The sequence below is a fragment of the Sphaerodactylus townsendi genome, linkage group LG08 (genome assembly GCF_021028975.2).
Source record: "Sphaerodactylus townsendi isolate TG3544 linkage group LG08, MPM_Stown_v2.3, whole genome shotgun sequence".
NCBI classification, from domain to species: domain Eukaryota; kingdom Metazoa; phylum Chordata; class Lepidosauria; order Squamata; family Sphaerodactylidae; genus Sphaerodactylus; species Sphaerodactylus townsendi.
In genome coordinates this window covers 25,912,772-25,934,193 of record NC_059432.1, presented here as the reverse complement: position 1 = coordinate 25,934,193, position 21,422 = coordinate 25,912,772, and the positions used below count along the sequence as shown (strand labels likewise).

The 21,422-nt window shown below is 44.3% G+C and overlaps 1 protein-coding gene across 1 annotated transcript in view; it reads right to left on the bottom strand.

The window, feature by feature from the left end:
• Positions 1-21,422, bottom strand: part of LOC125437505 (prosaposin-like) — a 63,278-nt gene that overhangs the window by 3,456 nt on the left and 38,400 nt on the right. Inside the window, exons 3-13 of the mRNA XM_048505080.1 lie at positions 17,966-18,040; positions 17,375-17,500; positions 16,057-16,239; positions 14,700-14,843; positions 11,774-11,833; positions 10,101-10,106; positions 7,606-7,722; positions 6,233-6,328; positions 4,928-5,111; positions 4,614-4,798; positions 268-348 (exon numbers count right to left, since the gene is read on the bottom strand). Coding sequence (XP_048361037.1) covers positions 268-348; positions 4,614-4,798; positions 4,928-5,111; positions 6,233-6,328; positions 7,606-7,722; positions 10,101-10,106; positions 11,774-11,833; positions 14,700-14,843; positions 16,057-16,239; positions 17,375-17,500; positions 17,966-18,040 — 1,257 coding nt within the window. The remainder of the gene's footprint in view (positions 1-267; positions 349-4,613; positions 4,799-4,927; positions 5,112-6,232; positions 6,329-7,605; positions 7,723-10,100; positions 10,107-11,773; positions 11,834-14,699; positions 14,844-16,056; positions 16,240-17,374; positions 17,501-17,965; positions 18,041-21,422) is intronic.

The following is a 21,422-nucleotide window of genomic DNA, read 5'->3' as shown; positions in this document are numbered from 1 at the left end:
CACAAGCTGCTACTTCTTTTATGCCAAATGCGAATTTCTTGGTTAAGTGTATTAAAGATACCCAAGGAAGCAGAAAAATCAGCCTAACAGTTTCCTCTATGCTCTTACATTCTGATGATGGCAAAGAAATGTGGTTGTTTTATTCCCATCAGATATGCAGAACAACGGAATCTACTCATCACTTTGGAATTTGGAAGCCTTGCTAAGCTCCAAGAGCTAAGCTGTTTCTCTCCACTAAATGTCAGCCACCTTTATGACATCACTTACAGTGCATACAAAGGTTGGTTCCATGACCTGAATCAGAAGGCGGAGGGCTGCTGGTTCATATTGTTCCACAAGCTGATCACACTGTAACAAAGAAAAAAAGAAGAGGGTTAATCCATTTTTACATGCATCGGACATGCATCAGACTGAGAGAATGAGAGTCTATTGTTTAAACTGGGGGTCCTCCAATCTTTGAGCTTGTGGACAGTTTTGGAATTTTAAGAACAGGTAGGGGACACCACTACAAAATTTCTACAAAACGTTGGGAAGCTCCAAGCCAAGAGTTCTTCTGTGATGGAGACAGCCATTCCCAAAGGGGATGCCTCCTAGGCTCTGCTGAAGCAAATGTGTTCCAGCGAGGTGGAGGAAAGCCAAGACTGGCTCGTTGCTTTGGGGAAGAAAGTGGGCTCCAGGAAGCATATTGGTGGGTGCTATGTTGGGGGATCACTGGAATAAACTTTTGTTTCCCCAGATGAATGCATAGGTCCTACAAATGTGCCGAACTCTGCTAAGAAATTTCCACACTCTTTTTGACTTTCTCAGTTTTCACTTTATCTGTTAAGCAAGTGCTGTAGCCTCCAAATTCATCTTGAAGTGTCACTTTAGGCCAACCTGCATGGCAGTTCAAAAAGGAACCACATGTAGCAGAGAGCTGGACTAGATGGACTCGTCTGATCCAGCTGGCTTGTTGTTATGTTCTTATGTTCTTATGTTCATGCCCAAATTAAACCTATAATTCCAATGGGGATTGGCAGCAGGGTGCTCATGCACATGCCCCATGGGAACTCAGTTCTAAAGTACTGCATTGACCTGATTAAGTTCAGGACAATAATGTGGAGGGGGGAGGGGGAGTCCCCAGCCTTCCTCTACATGCCTTTTTTCAATTTGAAATGGCCCTTGGGATGTTATTTTCCCTGTGGAAGGGGCTGGACATGCTAAATTTCAGTGCACATGCCCATGATGGGGCAAATAAACCTCTGGGGCAATTTCATGTCAGGAAAATGGCACAGGGAAAAGGCTGGAGCCTTCCTTTCCCAACACCATGGCCCATGAATCAGGTCTCAGCAGCACTTTAAAAGCGAGCTGAAGTCCTGCTGCAAGTCCCAAGGCGACCATATGATATTTATTTATTTATTTATTTATTTATTTATTTATTTATTTATTTATTTATTTATTATATTTATAAGCCGCCCTCCTCTGGAGGGCTCAGGGCGGCGAACAACAGACAATAGAGCACAATAAAATCAATAATATCAAACTATAAAATCATTAGGAAGAGCTCTATATATTAAAACCCAGCCCCATTAAAAGCAGCGTTCTGACATCAAATATATCGATGGCGTCTCTCTAATCAATCCCCTAGAAGGAAAAGGGGGGAAGAAAGGGGCGATAGGTCTATAGATGTTATAGGGAGAAGCAGAGTGGGGGGGAGCCATCAGCGGCCGGACCCCTCAAAGGCCCGGTGGAACAGCTCTGTCTTGCAGGCCCTGCGGAAATCATTTAGATCCCGCAGGGCCTGCGTAGCTGGAGACAGAGCGTTCCACCAGGCAGGGGCCAGAGCTGTAAAAGCTCTGGCCCGGGTGGAGGCCAGCCGCATCATTGAGGGACCAGGGACCACCAGCAAGTTGGCCTCTGCTGAACGTAGAGGCCGAGTTGGGACATATGGGGCAAGACGGTCCCGCAGGTACGGAGGTCCCAGGCCGCGCAAGGCCTTAAAGGTCAGTACCAACACCTTGAAAATGACTCGGAATTCAACCGGGAGCCAGTGCAGGCGGCGCAACACAGGTAAAACATGGTCTCTGGCGGCACCCCCTGTGAGCAGACGGGCTGCCGCATTCTGGACCAGTTTTAATTTCCGAATCAGACGCAAGGGAAGGCCTGCATAGAGCGAATTGCAATAGTCTAGCCTGGAGGTGACCGTTGCATGGATCACAGTAGCTAGATCCGTTTGAGAGAGGAAGGGGGCCAGCCGCCGGGCTTGGCGAAGATGGAAGAACGCAACCCGGGTTACATGGGCCACCTGGGTCTCCATTGAAAGAGACGAATCCAGGTGGACCCCCAGGCTACGGACGGAGGAGGCCGGTGCCAATGTAGCCCCCTCCCACACCGGCGGCTGAAAATCCCCAACCCCTCCCCCCCGACCCAGCCAAAGGATCTCCGTCTTCGATGGATTCAGCTTTAACCTGCTCTGCTTCAACCAACCAGTGACTGCCTCCAAACAATGCTGGAGAACCACAGGGGCGGCGACTGCTCCCCCCTCCATCAGCAGAATGAGCTGAGTGTCATCAGCATATTGGTGACAGGTCAGCCCAAAGCTCCGTACCAACTGAGCAAGGGGTCGCATATAGATGTTAAATAATAGCGGGGACAACAGCGCTCCCTGAGGTAGACCACATTGAAGTGGGCACTTTCGGGAGGCTTGGTCCCCGCACCACACTTGCTGGGTCCGGTCCCGGAGAAACGAGGCAATCCACTGAAGGACGGTGCCTCGCACCCCGGAAGCGGCCAGGCGGTGGGTCAAAAGGTCGTGGTCGACCACATCAAATGCTGCGGTGAGATCTAACAACACCAGTAGCGCCGATCCGCCTCGGTCTAGTTGCATACGGAGCGTGTCTGTGACGGCGACGAGAACAGTCTCCATCCCATGCCCAGCACGGAAGCCGGACTGGAAGGGATCGAAGGCCGATGTGTCCTCCAGAAAGCCCTGAAGCTGCTCCAACACCACTCTCTCAATTACCTTCCCCAGAAACGAAAGATTCGAAACGGGGCGGTAATTGGCCAGATCTCCAGGATCTAACGATGGTCTTTTCAAGAGTGGGCGGACCACTGCCTCCTTCAACCCACCCAGAAAAACTCCTTGCTCAAGGGAGCTATTGATAATATTCAACAGGTGGGGTCGTAGCTCCGCCCGGCATGCTTTGATAAGCCAGGAGGGGCACGGATCCAGAGGACAGGTAGTAGGTCTAACAGCAGCCAGGACCCTGTCGACAGCGGCTTCAGAGAGCAGGGAAAACTGGGCCAGACAAGGGCCCGAAGACCGCAAGAGAGCCTCCAGTTCACTCATTGTCTCTAAGGTGGAAGGAAGGTCTTGGCGGAGCGACGCGACTTTATCTGCAAAAAAGCTCATGAATGCCTCACAGCTGATAGCCAATTGACAATTTGTAGAACCCTCAGATAATGAGGTGAGTGACCGAATAATACGAAATAATTGTGCTGGGCGAGAGCTAGCAGATGCAAGAGAGGAGGAGAAGAAAGCCCTCTTCGCCTCCTTTGTCGCCATCTCATAAGCTTTCATAAACGGACGTCATAAGATGTTCGCACAGCCTCGTCACGAGATTTCCTCCACACTCGCTCTAGCCGTCTGAGCTCCCGCTTCATACTGCGTAGCTCCTCAGTATACCAGGGAGCCAGCCTTGACCGGGGGCGCAGAGGGCGCCGGGGAGCAACAACCTCGATGGCATCGGAAAGGCGGGAATTCCAGTCTTCCACCTGCCCATCGAGGGTGCTGGTAGGTTCAGGGTCCCGCAGAGCATTCAGGAAACCAATAGGATCCATAAGTCTCCGCGGGCGGGCATAAATCCGCCCGTCGCCTAGACAGGGATGCTGTGGCATGTCCACCCGAACCTTCAGGGCATAATGGTCAGACCATGGCACTCTATCAATAGAGGATATGACCATGTCAATTCCCGACCCAAAGACCAAGTCAAGTGTATGCCCAGCCTCATGAGTGGGGCCAGAACTTACCAAGGAGAGGCCTAGCGTCGCCATGGATGACACTAGGTCCGTGGCCACCACACACGAGGTGGTGTCGACATGGACGTTGAAGTCACCCAAGACAATAAGCCTGGGGAACCGCAACGCCCAGTCAGCCACCACCTCCAGTAGCCGCGGCAGGCCGTCCCCCGGTGCGCTAGGCGACCGGTACACCAAGAGGACGGCCAACCTCTCCGAGGCCATCCACTCCAGGCCGACACATTCCAGACCTGCAATATCCGGGACAGGAACAGCCCTAAAGGGGATGGTTTCTCGGATGAACATCGCCACACCACCCCCCCCCGGCCCTGTGTTCGTGACCGGTGGAGGCACGCGAAACCTGGTGGGGAGGCCCCGCCCAAGGCGACGGTCTCCCCTTCTTGCACCCAGTAATGATAAATGTAATGTGACGCTTTGGCCTCATATTAAAGAGTATTTTCAGGAGATAACGTCCTTTATCACTTGCTCCCAGGGTAAGCATAAGCAGGTGTGCCACAGAAATAGGTTTGCTCTAGAGCTGTTCTAGTCACAGCTAGTTCCCCAGCTCTCAGATTCTGCAGCTCTTATATTCTATCAGAGCCATGAAACATACTTACCGGGTACACCAAAGCTTCTGGCAGCAATTGGCAGCCTTTAGAAAGCACAGTTCCAATGTGTGTCTGTGTTTCATTCCTCTCCAGTGTCTCATCGACGTATTTAATGAGAATTGTACAAATATGGCAATATTCACTGTCATTATATTTCTCATGGTAGTTCACTAGCTGTTGCAGAGCTAGCATCTCTGGGGAGAAACAAGAAGCCATTGGAGAATTTGCAGCCCAGAAAACTCACCTCTCAATACTTTCACCCGCAAGCCACAGAACATGACATCATGCCATGAAAAAATGAGTATGTCATATGGAGGACCTACCTGTGAGCAAAGAGAGATCTTTGGGGCAGAATCGTAGCATGATGCACACAGCTTCAGGTTTGGTTGCATCCAGGAGCATGACAACAACAGCCTTCCCATAAGAGTCAACAAAGTCCTTGCATTGGGCTAAGACTTCATGAGGCAGCACATAGCAGATTTTCAACATTCCACGGACTATTTCCTCCTGGAACATAAAAGAAGAATGAATGGCAGAAGGAAAGGGAAAAATTACTTAGGCAGGTAGTCCAAATGTGGCACCTTGGGACAAGACAGCAATCTCATCCTTCACAAATAGGCAAGAGAGGTAAGTTGCAACTGACCTAAAAGCTACAGTAGCAAGAAGCACTGATTGGTTCATTTAGGATATTTCTATGTCACCTCTTGGTCAAGGGGACCGTATTTTGATAGATGCAGTTTGTTGTGCAGAGGTGGAAAAAGATGCCTTCCAGTAGTAAGAGAAAAACTGGGGCATACTACTTGTTCATCCCACTGTTCCTTGAAGGAACCTAGCATCTATTATGCCTCCCACACCCCTTTGAGATGAGTTGAAAATGAATGACAGAGCCAGATTCACTAATGACGTTCATGGCAGAGTTAGGATGTGAACCAGGCAGCCCCATCCATTAACTGGGCACCTGACCATGGCGCTGCGGTTTCACCCAGCCACTGCTCCCACAGAGGCTTTCCAGTGGTGTTGGGAGGCCTGTGAAGAGAAAAGGCTGCCCTGCCACCCAGCAGTCTCTCCATTGCTTTTCAGACTTAAGTCACCATTTTCGGCAACTTAAGGTCTACGGCTGGCATACAGTGGTGAATGGGTGGGAAGGGGCCCACTACAGTCAGCCCCTCCCCCAGCCACACCCCCAGACTGTCCCAGTGGCATTGTTCTGTGCTGGGGAGCCTCAGCCAAAAGCACACAGTAGCAGTTTCACCCCTCTGCCGGGGGAAGAGCCCCAGGGAGGGCAAATCTGCCAGCATGATTGCCCTGTCACTCCCAAAAGCAGAGTTGCCCCTCCTTCAGATTGGGCTCTAAATCTGATCCCAGTTTAACATTCTAACTCGTTTGGTGTCTTCAAATTATGTTCCTTTTTCTCTGCACAACCCTGTCCCCCTCTGGTCTGGACATCTTTGTTGGAGGCAGTCTGTGAATAATATCCCCAAAATGGAAGCAATGAGGAAATTTATGCATGGTGAAACTCAACACTCTAATCCCTTATTCTATAGTGATGAGGATGCTTCAGAGGGAGGTGGCACAGTCCCCCGGGCCTGGCCACCCTGACCAAGGGATGCCTCCTCAATCTTACTTACTTCAGTCACGTTGTTCTCCAGCAGTCCCTCCGCTGTCTCAATCATTTTCTTGCACATGCCACATACCAAAAAGGGATCTTCTTGCCTCAGAACTTGCTGCAAGATGCAGGTTTTTAAAAATGAATCCAACGTCTCTTTTTTCAAAATGAAACATAAGCAGCAATATAGGCAAATCCTATTTCTTAGGGCTAAACTGAAACAAGGTTTTAATGAAGGGCAGAAGAATCAAAGGGCATTTCCATTCCTTTCTGGCAGTTTCTGAAAGATTATCACTGAAGAATTTGAAAGCAAACACCCATTATGGAAATACTGCCTCACTTTGAAACTGACTGGTTTCCCTCAATGATGTAACACAACGATGTAACACAGTCAAATCTCACTGACCACATAATATAGCAACATCATCCCATACACTGTGTGATCCCCAGTCATCTGCAATTGCCCATTTGACTAATCCAAGAACATGAAAACACAGGGATTGGGGCAGGGACATGCTGGTGACCATGCCAATGGGAAAAGATCAATTTTCGAAGAAAGTGGGTTAGGCAAAATATTTCTGCCGCATTCCTGAAAGCGCCAATTTATCCCAAAAATCAAAATGGGGGATTTGGCAAAGCCATACCACATAGTTTCTAAGCAAAGTCAGGGGATTGCTGTCCCACTTCCACACTCACCTGATCCAGAGAAGCAGGAAAAGACCGTGTACATGCAATACTAAGTAGGCAGCTGAATCAGAGGTTGCAGGGAAGGGAGCAAGGGTGAGACCACACCCAGAAATATATCAGCAGCAGCCTCAAAGCCCAGCAGGCCCAGTGCATGCCTCAAAAATGAAATGGGCCCAGGTGGCAAATGCACCTGGAACAGGCTAGAAGAGGAGGCCAGTATCAGCTAGGATCTCTTGGGTAGGGCTGCTAATCCATCTAGGATGGGCTGGGGATTCCCTTGCCCTAGGTTCTGTTGCCTGCCACCACTCCATGTGGCATGGTCACCAGCAGCAGTTCCTCCTGCTCTTCCAGGCACCAAATCAGAAGGCTTGGTTTTTAAAAAAAACAAACAAAAACCTTTCACAGTGGGGTCTATCACTTGAGCAATAGATCTTGAAATGGACCTAAAACTTACATGGTTTAGCATTAATTTGATGGCACCGCCTCCTCCCCCCAAAAAAGGCTGCAGGCAATGTCCCCAGCTGGAAGTTGTGCAGATAGGTAACATTCATGACGTCACCCCATGGGTTGGTAATGACCTGGTGCTTGCACAGGGGACTGCTTTTACCTTTAAAATTCAGTGGCAATTCTATCACTCTTTCTATACAGGTAGCTCTCTAGGATCCCCTGTTTCCTAGTCAGAGTGGTTGGAGGGCTCAGTACTCTTACCTCCTCAGCCAGTGCTGCATAGACTTCATGAAAGTGGCTGTTTGATTCCAAAGCATGAACAGGCTCAGGATGTGCAGAGTTGCAGAATCCAGCTTCAGTACAAATAGCCTTTGGTTGCTAAAGGGGGAGGGAATGATTCCAAATGTCACTTTCTCATGCTACTGTTAACACATACAGAATGTACATATGCATTCTCTGAACATACTGTGATATATATGTAACCCATATTTGCAACTAAGTGGGTTAAGTTCATTGTAGGGTAATATAAGATGTAGATCGGGGGTGTCCCACTCTTGCCCTCCAGATGTTTGTGGACTATGATTCCCATGAGCCCCTGCCAGCTGGCCCTAAACACCCACTGCTCTAAGGAGTTCATTGTTTTTATTCGTACTACACACAAGCCTATACACACACACACAGGAATAATCTTTCAACATTTAATTAGCTCTTAAATCACAAACACACCTGAGGAGTAATTGGAATTATCAGGAAAATAAAAACCATTATTACATGACAACAAAGGTCCCACCCCTTCTGGTGTTGAAAGCAGGGTCTTAATAAAGGGATACTTATCCATCTTGACCTGGATAGCCCAAGCTACCCTTGACCTGGATAGCCCAAGCTATCCTGATCTTGTCTTGACCTGGATAGCCCAAGCTACCCTGATCTTGTCAACCCTGGCAAGCATTCAGATGGGAGACCTCAAAGAATATCAGGGTTGTAATGCAGAGGCGGGCATTGGCATACCATCTCTGAACATCTCTTGCCTTGAAAACCTCACAGGGCTCTTACAACTCAGCTGTGATCTGACACCAGAAAACAAATCCACCTAAATATGCAAGCAGCTCCCATTTCTCTCCCTTTAGTTCTTCCTCTCATTATTGATGGATCCATAGTTCAGTTCTTGAGGTGACACCAGCTCTGGTCACTCACCCCCAATGGTCTCTGTCCCTCCCAGAGAAGATCAATTCAACTGTCAGTTCCAACTGTAACTGACTCCCCTTCTCCTCTCAGCCCCTCCCTTTGAACCAGAGGCAGAATAATACAAAAGAACCATCTGCAAACCAGCAACCTGGCTGCTGACAGGGCCTGAGAACTGATTTGTGCCTTGCAGGTGTATTTTCTAGAATGCATATTTGACTTGGGCAACTTTTTTACATCACTTTAAAATTAGTTAAAAGTCCAATCTATACTCCTCTCCTTTTTTGTAAGGGGAAGGATATAGGGCCAGTCTTGCCAAGGGATTTTGTCTAGATACTAAAAATAACAAATGCTCAGGCATTCAGCTGGTTCAGTGGAAAAAAAATCTGCATGAACCTGCCTCATTTCTGCGCTGGTATATGTGCCCCACTTTTCCCCTTTCTCATGCCAAGAACCGTAGCTAAATACTAACTTTGGTTGCTTGTGCCATAAGAAAGGGGGTGTACAGTCTAGCCAGAATTAGTCCCTTTCCCCAGATTCTAAGTTTGGATTGTTTAAGATCCCAGTTTGTTGGGAGGGGACAAAAAACTGCATTTGATCATGTTTTTACTTATTGTGAACTTAACTGTGACATCTGCAGTGAGAAAAATGGCTGACCAGATCGCCCTCTGAATGGTTGTTACTTGAAGCGAATCATATTTTCTTATACCTGAGAACACTGTGCGATCTACTAAATTTCATTTGGAATTTACAGTACAGTTAGTCCACCAAGTAACTGGGAAAACTTGAATTCAGACCCATTTTTAACCTGTACCATTTTTCTCAAGCAGGGAGGTGTGCTGGGAGGGAATCCTGCATTCTCCACTGATGTTCGGTAAAAACCAACCCCCAGTTCTAGAGTAGAAGTAAGCTGTTTTAGACATATTAACATTCAAAGAATTGGCAACTTGATTATTTTGCTCTGGTGCTTTTTTGTTTGTTGAAAGTATTTGAGATGTTTCTTTTCCAATTACGTTCTTGTGTACTACCAGTAGGAGGGCTGTGACTTATGAAATGTTCAGGCACGGCAGGTGGTGGAGATAATAGTTCTCAGCATGCAGAAGTAAAGCAGAGACTTAGTGGAGGGACAGGGAGGGGCCTGCTGATGCTCTATCCACAACCCCTTTAAGTCTAAACGTATCAGACTAAAAACTACCCAGAATTTCCAATTGTTCTCCAGAATCACAAGAACTAGAAACAAGAGGTCCTAAAAATGGCAGAACCCATTACCCAACATTTTGCAAGAAGGAAACTTCAGTGAGGCCCTTTAGAAGTGCTAATCCTAACCTCACCCCATGCAGACCTTTGATGCTATCACCTCTGCCTTTAGCAATGGGAGCAGGTATGATATCATAATCCTCCACTACCAAGCAAATCAAATAAAATGCTGGGAGTTCTACTCAAGAAACTCCTAAGAGTCCATGTCCCTTTGTCAAAGAGGGCTGCAGTAGTTTGCCTAACCTACATGATGATGCAGCACAAGGATCCCTATGAGCAAAACCACAACACTGCTACAAGGGAATAGTTTCACATACCTGGTCCTGTGATCCAAGACAAAAGGGGCAAGAGGAAAGAAGGAGACAACAATTAAAACCATAAGAATAGAATTCTGAGAGCAAATTCCACAGGACAGCCAATTTAAAAAAAACCAATAGAACCCTCTTTCACTGTATTGCATTGTAATTAACTATGCAGCTGTTCCTTTGCTATTTGACATAGGTCTATGTCAGATTATCCTATGCTTTCAACAGTGATTAAAACACCACCCTTGGAAGATGTGAATCTTTCCTGATAGCAAAAAATGTGCTGCCTATCCAAACAGGAAAAACAGATCCACTGTAGAACTGTATTGCTCACTCAGACATTAGCTGGATTCTTTATTTTTTGTGGATTAAATAATAACATATCAGTACACAATATATGTGCCTTAGGATCTGCATCAATGACTGGAAAACTCTGGGCCAAAGCCAGGATCCTGAATGGGACTACTCTAGGCTGCATCAGACAATCTAGGACAAACAAACTTAAGGTCAATTTTCATGTTAGTTTTAAAGTGCCAGAGGGCTCTTAACTGGTTTTGCTACAACTATTGTTTGTATGTTATATTCTGGGGGCAAGGTGATGAGAACTTTGGGATCAGTGGCAGAAACTTTAATCTCGTGCATACAAATAGCTAAATGCCGGAAGGCATGTCAAGAAAACATAACATCTGGAGGCCAACTTTAGCCATACAGTCCTTAACAGATTCATGCCCTTCTAAATCTATTGAAGTTGACTGACTCAAAAGTGCATAATTCTGCTTAGGACTGCATGGTAATGATGTTTGCAAACCTCACCACTAATTACTGTTACTTGTTATCTTTCCAAATACTGTCACACTGTTTGTAAAGAGTTTGATCCCTACATAAGTTGATGAAAGCTGATAAATGGGGTCTCCCACAGACAATCTAGAGATTTCTACTGGCTGTGGGGATTCTCCAAGAATGAAGGAAAATATGACTTTGTAAATTAGCAAAAAGGCAAAACAGCCTTAAAAACAGCCTGATGACGAAAAGTGATCCACAAAATTGAGAGCAGTTGAGAGTTGGTTAAAGGAGAAAAGGGTCAGGGGGAATTTAACGTGCCCTTAAAGCTTAAGAGAAGCCCTTGGAGTGAGCTTTTTGGACATGGGGGTTGAATTTCCAAATTATTTCACCCCTCCCACAATTCCTTCCAAGCACTATATCTCTATTATACAATTCACAGTTATCTAAACGTCCTGATAATTGTACTCCTATGTTGATTGTATCTATGAATAGCAATCAAATGTCTAGAATATCTAACTGCATTCAGAATAATACAGCTTTTCCATTTTATGTACTGCCATAAAATTGGGCCAGAATGACTGTGCCAAGAAATTTGCATAGCTGAGAAGTTTTCCGTTACAGAGGTTAAATAGGTAGATACTGAAAAAAATGGTATTTTCTTTGATATGGTGTCCCACGTATACAAGTTCCTTTCCAGTCAAACTTCCCTGGCATCCTGTTTACTTATGTTTTTAATTACATATAGATCAAAGACAGATGTGTCTTTTTCAGTTGTTTTAGTGCTGCATCTGTTTGGATGGCATTCATTTAGAATGTTGAGTTTTATCATTTGATTCTGAATGACTTCACAGTAGAATGGCGGGATAATTAATTTACTTAAATAAACAAAGAAACACACTCACCAAGTACTCTGTCAGCAGCTGGATAAAAATATGTACATAGCCAAAGACATACTTCTTACACTAGGGAAGAAAAAGAACTCCACTAATTACTAACCATAATCACCAGCAAGTCATCTAAGCAGTACATGTAATCACTGATTCCTTACTGTAGTGTAGACAATTCTATACCCAATCCTCAATGAGCACAACTACCCAAATTGTATCGTATTTTGAATGGCTTGCCAGAGCACTTGTGATCAAAGATATACAGCATAATAATACTTGGCATATCCATGGTATTGTAAGCATTCCAAACCATTTACATACATTATCACAGTTGTTTTTACAACAGACTTGTAGTATAGGACAACATTACTATTATTCCCATAACAAAGATGGCAATGAGCTGAAAGTCGTTTGCCTAACACCACAAGAGATAAGATCTGAACTAACAACTTCCATTACCACATTTTTAATCACTAGGCATAACCTGTGGGATAGATACTATCACTAAAGGAGAATGACTAGTGTAGAAAAAGTCTGGAAATGTTCTGCTCTGGCTTTGAACATTTGGTTGGGTCATATAGGGTGTTGTGTGGTTTCCGGGCTGTAAGGCCATGTTCTAGTAGCATTTTCATATAATATACTTCCATGGGTGAAAGGGAACTTCTTCCTGTGGAGGGATAACAAATCTGCCAAAATTCCTCCTCCAACTGTGGACCCCCACATATATTGCACTGGGGCCCTTGAATCCCAGGGGTAGTATTAGAGGAATCACGCAGTGAAAAAAGGAGAAGAGAAATCTCTATTCTTCCATTCTATTTGCATATCATTGGATCCAACCTATTATGATTCAGCTCTTAAAGGTGTACTGCACTGTTCCAGAATTTATCCATTCCTTAGCAAGACCTGCCCAGCATTTTCAGTAAACTGCTGTCAATAATAAATATACATTCTTATTTGCTATGAGAAAGGCTATCAGGAAGGTGACATAAAGTGAAGAATCTGGAGAACCAAATTTGATTCCCTACTCCTCCACATGAGCAGTGGACTCTTATCTAGAGAACTGGATTTGTTTCCCCTCTCCTACCTATGAAGCCTGCTGAGTGACTCTGGGCAAGTCACAGTTCCCTCAGAATTCCCTCAGCCCCACCTGCCTCACAACGTGTCTGTTGTGGGGAGAGGAAAGGAAGGTGTTTTGAGACTCCTTAAAAGTAGAGAAAAGCAAGGTATAAAAACCAACTTTTCTTCTTCAGTGATTTGGCAAATGTCAAGGGACTGGTGGTTGTTATTGACTAGTGACTCCTATTCAACTCCAGTTTGAACAAATTTAATAGATTAAGTTATTATCGTTAAAATGTTATTAAATATTATCAAGAAATTAAGGTTCATCCTTCATCATGTTGACTGTTAGCAAAATAATCCCACCAGCCTACTTTCTCAGTGATGAATAACACTCCAGTTCCTGACTTTATTCCGTTAGAGAACTTGAGTGTTCTCCATATTCTTCTTCCTCTGATACCCTTGTGGAATGGTTTTCCACTGTGGTACCCCTCCCTATGCTTTACGGCTGTTTTGACTCTTGAAAATGGCTTGTAGGAGTTGATAAGGAGCCCCTCGTCTCCTTTGTGTCATAGTCCACCACTGGAATTGATCCCCACAATATTTTTAAAACTAAAACAATAGGCACTAAAATGGAACAGTGCCCCTCTAGGTTGTGGTATCTTTTAGTTTGGTGCTTGCTTCCTCTCTCCCAGAATCCCTGAGCAATAGATAGGCAAGGCCAGTATGATGTGAGCTCACTAGCAGGAGATGGGTAGAGAGCAGGAACAGAACTAATTCTGATGCTAAACAATCCAGCCTTTTCCTTCTTTAGGTCTATGACAGGGATAGCGAACCTTTTTGAGACTGAGTGCCCAAATTGCAACCCAAACCCCACTTATTTATCGCAAAGTGCCAACACGGCAATTTAATCTGAATACTGAGGTTTTAGTTTAGAAAAAACGTTTGGCTCCGAGGCGTGTGTTACTCAAGAGTAAGCTTGGTGGTAGTCAGTGGCTTTGCTTTGAAGCAACCATGGAACTCTTCCAATGGGTGGATCACGACCCTAGGAGGGTTTACTCAGAAGTAAGCCACATTGCCAACAACCAAGCTTACTCCCAGGCAAAGGATCGTGCTTTAGTTCTTCACATGAAAATCAGTGGGGTTTAACAGTGCTTAACAGGGTTACCTACACTGCTTCCCCAAAACTGGGTCTTAGGTTTAATGCTAATATTTCATATATTATTTTATTGTAAATTATGTATTTGATGTTTTAAACTGTTTTAGTGTTGATGGACACCGCCCTGAGCCTTCGGGGAGGGCAGTATATAAATATAATTAATTGATTGATTGATTGATTGATTGATTGATTGATTGATTGATTGATTGATTGACTGATTGACTGATTGACTGATTAATAATTGAGCCCAGTGGCCCAGGCCAGCCTAGATGTGTGGGGGGGCACTCTGCGCATGCCCACAGAGAGGGCTCAGAGTGCCACCTCTGGCACCCGTGCCATAGGTTCACCACCACTGGTCTATGATGTGGCTGCAGTTCCCTCAACACAGATTGTGGAAGACCACTGAACCACCCAAACCGATGCCATTATATGGTAAGCAATAGGCAGGGATGAGCCCAATTGTTGTACTGTAAGACTAATAGCTGCTATTAATAGCTGTTTTGCCTTGAAAATCATTCAGGGTCACCATAAGTCAGAAGCAAATTGAGGACACTTTTCACCACTACCCTGACTTAGGGGAGACAACACATTGTAGAAACATAATTATTGCACAGTGACTACAACCAAGAAATATTATGCAAATTCAACTTTTCAGTCCTATTGTAAAGCTGTTGTTTCACTAAGTTATGGTCTCCTTTCTGTCTGGTGCTGATGTATGCCCATTACCTCCTCAGCCAATGTAGACTCCAGTTTTTCACAGTGTTGTTTGGCATAAGCAGCTAAGGACTGGACAAAGAAGGGACTGCTCTTCATAGCTTCCTTCATATCAGCAACTACCTTGGTACACTCACTGCAGGAATCTCCGCTCTCCTGCCAAAACAAACATAATGTGAGAAAATGAAGAAAATATCTATCTGCTTAGAAAATAATGTGGCACACAATTCCCTTTTAAAAAAGAGAAGAAAAGTAAAGGTATTGCCTGGTTTGATAAGTGAGAAAACTGAGACAGGATGTTGACATCTTGCCCAAATTCTACCATGCAAATATTCCGGTTGCTTGCTATTTTTCACAGACGACTGGGCACAGAATGCTCCATCCTCTTCTCGAGGCCAGTAAAAATCAAGAAATGTGTGCTGAAATATGTAAGGGCAATTCCCCACCCACCACACTCTACCATGGCTACCCTTGGTCAATGCATCTAAGGCTGTGCTTGGGTCTGGCCATGGTAGGGCTGCCCATTGTGGATTCAGAAATACCTGGAGATTTAAAGGAAGATTGGGGTTTAGAGAGAGAAGGGACCTCAGTTGGGATGGGGTAGTAGTAGTAGTAGTAGTAGTAGCAGTAGTAGTAGTAGTAGTAGTAGTAGTAGTAGTAGTAGTAGTAGTAGTAGTAGTAGTAGTAGCAGCAGCAGTAGTAGTAGTAGTAGTAGTAATTCAATTTAATAGACTGCTCTATCCCCAAAGTCCACCTTCCAAAGCAGTCATTGGTTCCAAGAGTAAAGTACATTATTCATAAATAAACAAACAATGCCTATAGTCTGGAGACCAGTTGAAATTCCGGGAGATCTACAGCCCCCACTTGGAGGTTTGGAGAAAGAATATACTGTGCCTATACAATAATAACCAAAGTAATGCTACCCTGCACTGAGCAAATGCAGAGAATGGGCTCCCCATTTTGGCACTGGACAGCTAGGCACTCCAAGGGTTGGCAGAATGGGTAGAGACACTGATAATTTAAAAGTAGGGTTCCCCCAACCCACTATGGGCCAGTCTGGTAACACTGGGCAACTCTAGGCATCACCTGTATATGCAAATTTATAATTATTGTCCATTGCAAAGCTCCATTTTCTTATCGCAGGAACTCTGTGATTAGAGCCTCCTTTAAGTAGTCAATGTCGTTTTTTTCTCTTTTTAATTCTTTTCTTGAAACACTGACCACCTTGAGCTCTTGGTCTCCCTTGCCATGTGTTCAGTGAACTCATAGGGTTGTCATGTGCACCAAGCTTCTAAACACCATTCCTTCCTGCCTCCTGAGCACAGGGTTTTGGCTGGAGGTGTCAATCAACCCCACATTGCAACCTCACCTGAGTCTCCTCTTGAGGGTAAAGGAGAAGAGGCACATTAGCCATGAAAGGAGATGCCATTTCGGCGAAGTCCAGTTGAGGCTCTCCATTGGGTTCTAATGGCTTCTGGAACTTCAGAGCTCCTTTGGGCCTTTCTTCATCAATGCAAAACCTGAAAGCAGCGCACACTATTTCAGGTCTATCCTAGGGAGAGCAATAGAGAGAGAAAGTTTTCCATGACATCACCTATGTATGCAAGTTTATAATTATTGTCCATTGCAAGACTCCATTTTTTCCATGCAAAGTTGTTGGGGACAGATTATTTTTCCCCTGGGAACTGAAAGTGTTAGGGCAGAGAACTTGTTTCCTGTGGTATACCCTCTCATCTCACTACCATCTTTGGTCAAGCGGGTTTTACAACTTCACAACTTCAAAATCTGCAGCACCTGCAGAACAAGAGCAAGGGGACTCTCGTAGTTTTCAGTCCAGAAAAATTGGCTCCAGATCCACCGGAGAGCACATGGCAACATTCCATCATAAGCCCAAGGCAGGTTCCCATTAAACTGTTTCAAATATAAATGTCCACAAAACTCCACGTTGGAAGAAAATCTTTGCACTTCATCGAGCTAACTTTCAAGGAAGATCCTAACTATTTAAAAAAATCAAAAGAAATTGTGAAATCATTACAGGTTATACATAAGAATGTTTTAAATATTAGATTTTTAAAATATTTTCAGGGCAGATTAATAAAACTAAATTCAGTGTAATAGATTGTTCAATTTGGGGTATACTTTAACAGATGTGTACCAGAGCTGAACTTAAATAGAGGTAGCTTCAGACACGTAGCAGCAATGGGGACATCTGGGGCGGCTTGTCCCAGGCGCCACCATTGCCATCACGTGTCGGGGGCATTTTGGGGGTGGGGCGTGTCGGGGGTGTTTTGGAGCATGGAGGTAGGGGGTGGGAGGGGGCACACAGACATCTCATGCCTGGGCACAGTTCTCCCTCCATCACTGGGCAGATTATACACAAATACACCACAAAAGTACTGTCATTGTTTGCATGCAACTCAATAAGTACCTACACTACAGGCATCATTCCCTCTTTCCATGAAACTCTGGGAGATGTCACTTGTGATAGGGGCAGACCTAGATATTTGCAGACACAAAGGTGACTCCTCCAGGGCTTGGACGAAGTGATGCGGAGGAAAGCCAGGACTGCTGTTGGTTTTGGAGGACTGATGCTTTTCAAAGAAGCATATAAAGACCAAGAAACCCATTGCAGTTGCCAAAAGCACCCACAGGCATTGCATTGAGGATCGCTCTTGTAATCCATTTACCTGCACTTGTTTTCCAAGTTCAACCAGAATTATAACTCCAGTGTCTACCATCTTCTTGCATTTGACTGCCCAGTCTTGGAAGGGAAGGTACTGGCATCCTCTCTCCATGAACCTACAGATCCTTTCCTAATGAAAAAAATATTAAGGGAGCATTATGAGCCATTGTTTTGTTTTAGGTTGCCATAGGTTCGGGAAAGATTACAAACCATTTGTGAGACTCCCCACCACAATTTTAAATTTTAAACACTGCAAACACCAGATCGAGGTCATTAATTACTAAGAGTATCCATGCCTGTAGTAAATAAACAATTACATGAAGAAAATACAACCTGACAGGGTCATATATTCAAGTGGTAGTTGTAACATTAAATACCTAGAATTGCCAGCTTTTGAACTGTCTTTTGTATATGTTCTCTTTGATAGCAGCTTAATCTGCAAGTGTCAACTCACAGTATTCTCTGAGCAGAGTTCTGCAACCAAACTATTACTGAAAGCACCAGAGGAGACTGAGCTATTTTTTTCCTTTTCAGCTGGCAACCTTGTATACATTAAATGGGGGTAAAAAGAAAAAAAAACCTGTGGTCTACTTACATCTGTGGAATTGTCTTGTATGACTTTTGCCATCATGACTACAACAAGTTTACATATAGAACATCTGAAGCTGAACTGAGAAAGAAAAAAAAGAATGACTTGTGGGAGTCACACAGGAATTTGTTTATGCAAATTGAAATTAATTTGCTGTCAGAGCTGACACTCATTGACAGTGGACAACTATTGGCATTAAGAAGGATAGTATTTCATAACTGGCATGTTATATTTAATATAGAAGAGTGAGGAACAGTGTAAATTGTGCTCCTTGGAAGCAGAGGATTAAAATGTAATACACAGTATCTGACAGCAGATGGATTAAGACATTTTACATTTTTACCTCACAAATTAAAATGCATAAATAAAAAACATTGTGAAAATTAAGAATCACAAGACTTGCTTTACACAAAAGAGTTATGATATTGAAGTAGGGATTTTCAGGTAAAAACATCAGAAATAAGACATTCAAAATCATCCTGAAAGAGGCAAGGCAAGGGAGAGGGATATGAGGCCAACAGTATAATCCCAAATGGAGTTAAATCCAAGTCCATTGAAGTCAATGGGTTTAAAAAGACGTAATTATTTTTAGCAGTCCCTGTAAAGGTGACAGTTGCTGGGTTTTAAAAATAATGCATAGTTTTGGTCTTTTGTGTGAGGAAAAAAGGAAATGATATGATGTCAATAGTCAAATACTTGATCTAGGCTGACAGAAATTCTCACTCCAGGTTCAAGAATGTGTTTCATATTTATCATGACTGTATGTAATTTTGACCATAGTCTCAGAATTCAGATAAAATAATTCATATTGGGCCATGTATAGCTAGGAGGGATTTTCTACAAACCAGGGAGGGGGGCCAGAAAAAATCCAAAACACAAAATTACTAGGATTTACGATCCCTCCAAACATTGCTACTTTAAAAATATGCCAAAATTTCACAAAATCACAATTGACATAAGTGGGCACTTCAAGCAAATACAAAAGTAGGGTGCACCCAAGGTTCTGGAGAGAAAATGACAGAACGAATGGGGCAAGGGACAAGGTAGTGACAGGAAGTGAGGCAGTGCTGGAGCAGAGGTACTAATGATGGAAAGAGGCACCATGATGGGAGGGTAGGCAGTGGTGATAATGAAGGTAATGGACAGGGCAAGGTGGCCAAAGTCTACCAGCTAATAGCACTATGCAGAACATCCCTTGGTAACACTCTTGGCTCCAGAAAGGGGCAGGAGGAAATGAGATTTCCCCCTTCCAAATGAGATATCTCAAATCCCCTTTTTGCCTTTGCTGAGGCAGAGAACATATCTGCTGAGTAACCCCAGCAGATGCACTGCCAGGATCCCACAAATGGCTAACAAGGATTACTGCATGCTTCCCCATTCCAACCATCCTCAAGAACAGGAGAGCTCATCTGCTGAGACTGCCCCGGATGGAACACTGTCTGGATCCCAAAAGGGTACCCGAAAACGGATGGAGACTGTCCCACTACTTTTCAAGCATCCTTTGGAGCTGTAAGAGTGGGGCTGCTGGGACATTTCCAGGCAGGTATTCTTCTGCACCCTAATGAATGATAGGAAACTTCCCATTTTCTTTCCAGGTACCCTCGGGGCTGAGAGAGCTGGCTGCTGGGACTGCTCAAGCCTCCAAAATAAGCAGTATCTGCAGCTTTAAAAGATTATTGCCCACTGAGAACTTGAGAGACTATGTTCTGAGATCCCAAGGTTAGAAAATGGGGATTTGGGGGTGGAGCCTGAGAAGGGCCGAGTTTGGGGATGGACAGCAGCAGGGTATAATGCTACAGAGTCCATTCTCCAAAGCAGCCGTTTTCTCCCAAATCTTCAAGAATTTCCCAACCCGGAATTGGCAATGTTATCAAGATCTCAGAATATGATCTCACGAGATTGCAGTGAACATTCATTTCTTAAAGCTACAGATGCCATTTAACCCACCAATGCATTTTTTTTAGATTTCATTTTTTGATCTATACAGTCTAGAGATCAGGTGTGATTCCTGGAGATCTCCAGGCTCCTATTGGAGGTTGGTACCCGTAGATTTCAGTTGCCATTTGAAGGATTGCTTGGTAGCCACACAATATTTTATTGTATTTATAACCCACACTTTTCCAATGAAGCTGCGCTTTGGGCAGCTTGCAACAGTAAGCTGACAGAACAATAATAAATAATAAATAATAATAATAAAATCCTAATCTAACCACAAAATGGTGCCTGAAACAATGCTCCCATCTCATATATAATTTAAACTAATATTCAAGAGTGGGAGTCATAACTGATATGGGTGATATTGGACTAGGAAGATAATAGTGCCAAGCCTTCCATCCAAGCTTTTGTTTTGATCATTCAACAACAATCTTATACGTGTTCATGTTTATGCAGTAGAAAACCCTACCATAGTTGTTTACAACATGAAGCTATATTCCACCTGTACAAGCATAATGACTAAAACTGGGGCACACCATTCAGCATTCCAGGTATTTCAGTATTCAGTTAAAAACAAAAGCATAATTCTCACCCTTAAGGCTGCAAAGACAGACTTGGTGTATGTGTTCTGATGCAGAGTTGCCTGATGTTCTCCCAAACTTACAGACTACAGAGATCATAAAATGGCTGCCTTGGAAGGCAGCATCTATATCTCCCCTCCTTAAACCCCACACTCCCCAGGGTATGTCACCAAATGCTCAGAGCAGCAAAGGGAGAAAAAAAATAGCCATAAAACTGTCAGACCAACAGCAGGTCATCACTTCCAGATGAAGCCAAAAATGCTCAGCCATCTCTAGGAATTGATGAAAACTCTATGATAAACCCACAAAGTTTCCAGCAATTCCTAGAGAGTGCAACGGTTCCTCCTGGAAACCTGCATTAGCTTTGCAGAGGCAGGGCAGGGGTTGGTGATTGATGAGTGCAATGCAATGACATTACTTCTGCATGGACACAGAAGTGCTGGATTGTGCCTGGTATGCTTTAGCATTCTCCCCCATAAACTCTATGGTTTCCATAGAGGTGCAATCCTGGTGCTTTCACATCAGGCTGAAGGCTCCCCACCCCATAACTAATTTACAGTGCTCCCCTCAAAGGAGAGTTACTCCAGTCTAACCCAATTCATTTCAGTGGGCTTAGACTGGAGTCAATTTCCTTAGAATTACACTGTTAGATGACTGAATTCATGGCCAGGTAGTTGTATGAAGTCTTCCTGAAAGGGAGAAGGGCTTTCCCCTCAGTGAAATTGCTCCCCCTGTATAGTGTTTCCCCATTTCCCAATATTCAGCTGGGAATTACTGCATTCTTCATGTTGGGAATTGTTTTTTTCCTAATTTCTTGCACAAAATGTAGAAGATGATACCATATAGGCCAGCCATGTTGACTGCCATTGTTTTTCCTGACAGGGAACCTGTGTTTGTGACTGCTGCATAAGAGGCAGGAATTCAGCTTGTGACATTTTCCCATCACC